The sequence below is a fragment of the Sitophilus oryzae genome, unplaced genomic scaffold (assembly GCF_002938485.1).
Source record: "Sitophilus oryzae breed Bouriz unplaced genomic scaffold, Soryzae_2.0 scaffold_111_pilon_pilon, whole genome shotgun sequence".
NCBI classification, from domain to species: Eukaryota; Metazoa; Arthropoda; class Insecta; order Coleoptera; family Curculionidae; genus Sitophilus; species Sitophilus oryzae.
Genome location: NW_022145749.1, coordinates 3,392,781 through 3,396,356, shown reverse-complemented (window position 1 = coordinate 3,396,356; position 3,576 = coordinate 3,392,781). Strand labels below are relative to the sequence as shown.

The 3,576-nt window shown below is 32.7% G+C and overlaps 1 protein-coding gene across 1 annotated transcript in view; it reads right to left on the bottom strand.

Annotated features, from left to right (window-relative positions):
* Positions 1–1,517, bottom strand: part of LOC115883129 — a 30,724-nt gene extending 29,207 nt beyond the window's left edge. The window contains exon 1 of the mRNA XM_030901442.1: positions 554–1,517. Coding sequence (XP_030757302.1) covers positions 554–1,517 — 964 coding nt within the window. The remainder of the gene's footprint in view (positions 1–553) is intronic.
* Positions 1,518–3,576: the final 2,059 nt, after the last annotated feature.

Genomic DNA, 3,576 nt, shown 5'->3' with positions numbered 1-3,576 from the left:
ATCACTTCGTTCAGTTACGTATTGCTAATCGCGTTGAATGGACTATGTTGAGAATGAATTTTTAACTCGCATTTTTTATTGACTTCAGAGATCGCGTTATTAATACCTGCTACTGCCATAACGGTTTCTGACGTTTTCAACTTTAATCGCTTGCAAAGGTCCATGCTGATAAAGTTTGATTGCGAACCGGAATCTAAAATGGCCCGTACTGTATGTGTTCTGTTATTTTGATCTTCAACTTGAATCAAAGCGGTCGATAATAGCACACTACCTAAGTTATAACTCGACAAGGTAGTTGAGGTGCCAGTATTATTTTGTGTGTTATTTCGGATAGATATATGAATAAGTGTGTTGTGCCGACCATTACACTTTCTACAGTTGGACAATCTGCATTCTGTGTTTTTGTGACCGAACCGTAGGCAATTTAAACATAATCTAAGCCTTTTTACTTGTTCTACCCTATCTGTCGGAGATAGATTTAAGAAATCAGCACAATTTCTAATAAAATGATTTTCACGTTTGCAAAAGACACAAATTATTTTATTGTCGTTACTATCATGCGCGTTAGCATGTGTATTAGAAACTAAAACTTGACTATTGATGTTTTCATCCGTATCGTTATTTAAGAACACCTTTGATGTGTTTATTTTATTTGATTTATAACGCGTATCGCTACCTTTTAACTCAATTGTTTCAAGTAGGTCAGCCTTTGATTTTAGAAAAGATTTTAGATCACTAAGTTTTGGGACATCTAACTTTGAAATATATTCTTCCCAATCCCTAATCGTTCCGGTGTCTAATTTGGATGTTACTATATATATGATAAGAGTATCCCAATGCTCAGCAGGTTGGTTTAACTGTTTGAGAGCTTTAAGATGTTTTGATAATGTGTCTATTATATTACGTAATGTTTTAGATGATTCCTTTGAAAACGCTTGAATGTTAAATATCGCTTTTATATGATTTTGAACCAAAAGTCTCGAGTTATTATATCTATCACACAAGAGATCCCAAGCTACAGCGTAATTGTTCGCAGAAAATTCCAGAGATGAAACCACCTCAGCTGCATTACCCGCTAAGGATACTTTTAAGTAGTGAAACTTCTGAATGCCAGTAAGCGATTCATTTGTGTGAATTAATGATTCAAAGGTTTCACGAAACTCTAACCACGTCTCATAGTCGCCACTGAACTTAGGCACTTGTATGGGGGGAAGTTTTACATTTGTGTGAAAGACACTGTCTCTGGCCGCTGCGCTTTCGGTATCTAAATTGCTATTACTATTTTTGTTGTATTCAAAAATCAATTTTTTTGCTTTACTAATTTCGTGAAAATATTCATTCGAAAATGCTTCGCGTTCTTTATATTCTGCTTCTAAATCCGCGTCTGATACTACTTCTTCTATTTCCGCTTGAATTTCACTAAATTCGTCTATTAGTTTTCCGCATAATGTAAGTCGAGTTTCTAATTGATGAAAATCATCGCATTTATTACGTTTTCTGTGTTTATATTTACGCATAATTCATTGATATATTTTGAAAATATTGTGAGTTTGGCCTTTACTGAACCTCTTTGTCGCTTAAGTTTTTTAATCGCCTCGTCTGACATATTAGTTATAGTTTGTCGCGTATAAATTTCTTATTTGGAATTATAAATACGTATTTATGTTATTTTTTTTATGAAAACGAAGTAATTAATGTCGAAATTAAATATTTATAAGAGAATCCGCTTAATAAGTATATAGAAAAACAGATTAAATATTTTTCGTAATATTTCTGTAAAAGTGATAAAATGTTCTAAGTCTGGCAACGTCGCCTTTACTTCGCCGAGGCCCAAAGCCGCGCGCGAGGGAGCTGGAACGTACGAATGAAGTGGGCGGAGCTTTAACGTATGGACGTAAGGTCCAAAGTCGCGTGTGGTTACTAAAAAGAAAATAAGAACCCGTATGATTATTAATAAAACGTATGATAGATCTGATAAAACCGACTGTTATTCGTATTAAATTACATAAATCGTATTGCTTACACTGTATTTATCGCAAATCTAAGCGGCACAAGAAAGGATTTTATGGAAAAAAGGAATGACTTACCCAATATGGCCGAGCGAACAGCACCGATTCTTCTCCAGTTACACTATCGGGCTCGAAGGACCATCAATGTCGTAGATTTGACTATCTTTGTTGAACTTGTATGTACGTACACCGTGTTGCTTTTTTAAGAACTTTATTTCCAAATTACAAATAATATTTAACTGTATTTACAAAGGTCTTTGAGATGTCGACGCAGTGCCGTTCGCTGCTGTGGGCAAAGTGTCCGATGTCTCTTCTCCTCGTCACGTACGCCGGCATGGCGCGGTTGCCGGTTTTCTTTTTGTCTTCGTTTTGATAAAATCTTCCATCGTCCTGGACAATATTTGTAAATAAAATAAAATAGACTAGAAAGTCAATTAATTAATATTGACGTAATTACTAAATAAGTACAAGATTTTTTTTCTAATTATTTTAGTGTATTTTTAGTCACCTAATTATAAAGGAGAGATATCCAACCATTGCATTATTTTACTCACAAATAAATGTTTTATGGTTTTTATTATAAAACAACGATTAATTTATTATACACCCCTTAACCCAAACACTCCAAGGAGGATATTTCGTGACCCCTTATTTAAAGTGGACAAGCTTTATTAGTCAATGTTTTAATTACCCAGCGTCTTTAATAAAAATCTAATGTAATTTTTCATAGAAATGATCTGACATAAAAAGCAAATTTTATCAAAAAACTTTTTGATTATCTACAAGGAGTAAACCGCTGACAAATGTCTGTATACTAATGCCAAAGTAATGCCAAAAATACAAATTAAATACCAAAATTTCTCATATAATGCCCCACTAATGCCAAGCTGATTCCAATATAATACCACTAATACCACGAATAATATGTAACACATTTGTTTCACGAATTAACCTGTAACAATACTGGTAGGTACGTGCACAGATTTTTTCCTAGGTAACTTAAAAGTCGTTAAAAAGTCTAATTATATTTAAAGAAGATATAATTCCAACAAATTACATTATAAGGCCAATAATGCACAAGTAATACCATTAAAATTTTAGCGTTTTTAACTTGTGTAACATATTTCTTTAACGAATTAACCTGTAACAATAGTGGTAGGTACGCGCACAGATTTTTTCGCTAGGTAACTTATTAAGTCGTTAAACAGGCCTATAAAAGCTATAACAACATAGGTAACTAATATTTATAATTTAATTCGAGTTTTAATCTCAAATAATAAATGTTTTTACTGGTGTATTTCTGAAGTGTTCATTATTAAAAGTAGATATTCTTCAAGTTATGCGAAGTAATAAGTAATGTTTCCGGTGAGACCGCGTATATGTCACCGGATTCTGGTTAGTATAAAGACTTTTTCTATAGAAAGAGTTTTTTCTATATTTTCCTTTCAAAATAAGACTAATTTCTTCTTATTCTTTTAAATATTACAGTGTTTCTTTTTCCTAAAATGTTATACTTAATTTTCGCTTAAAATTAAAAAATCACAAATGGAGGAAAATATACGTTATT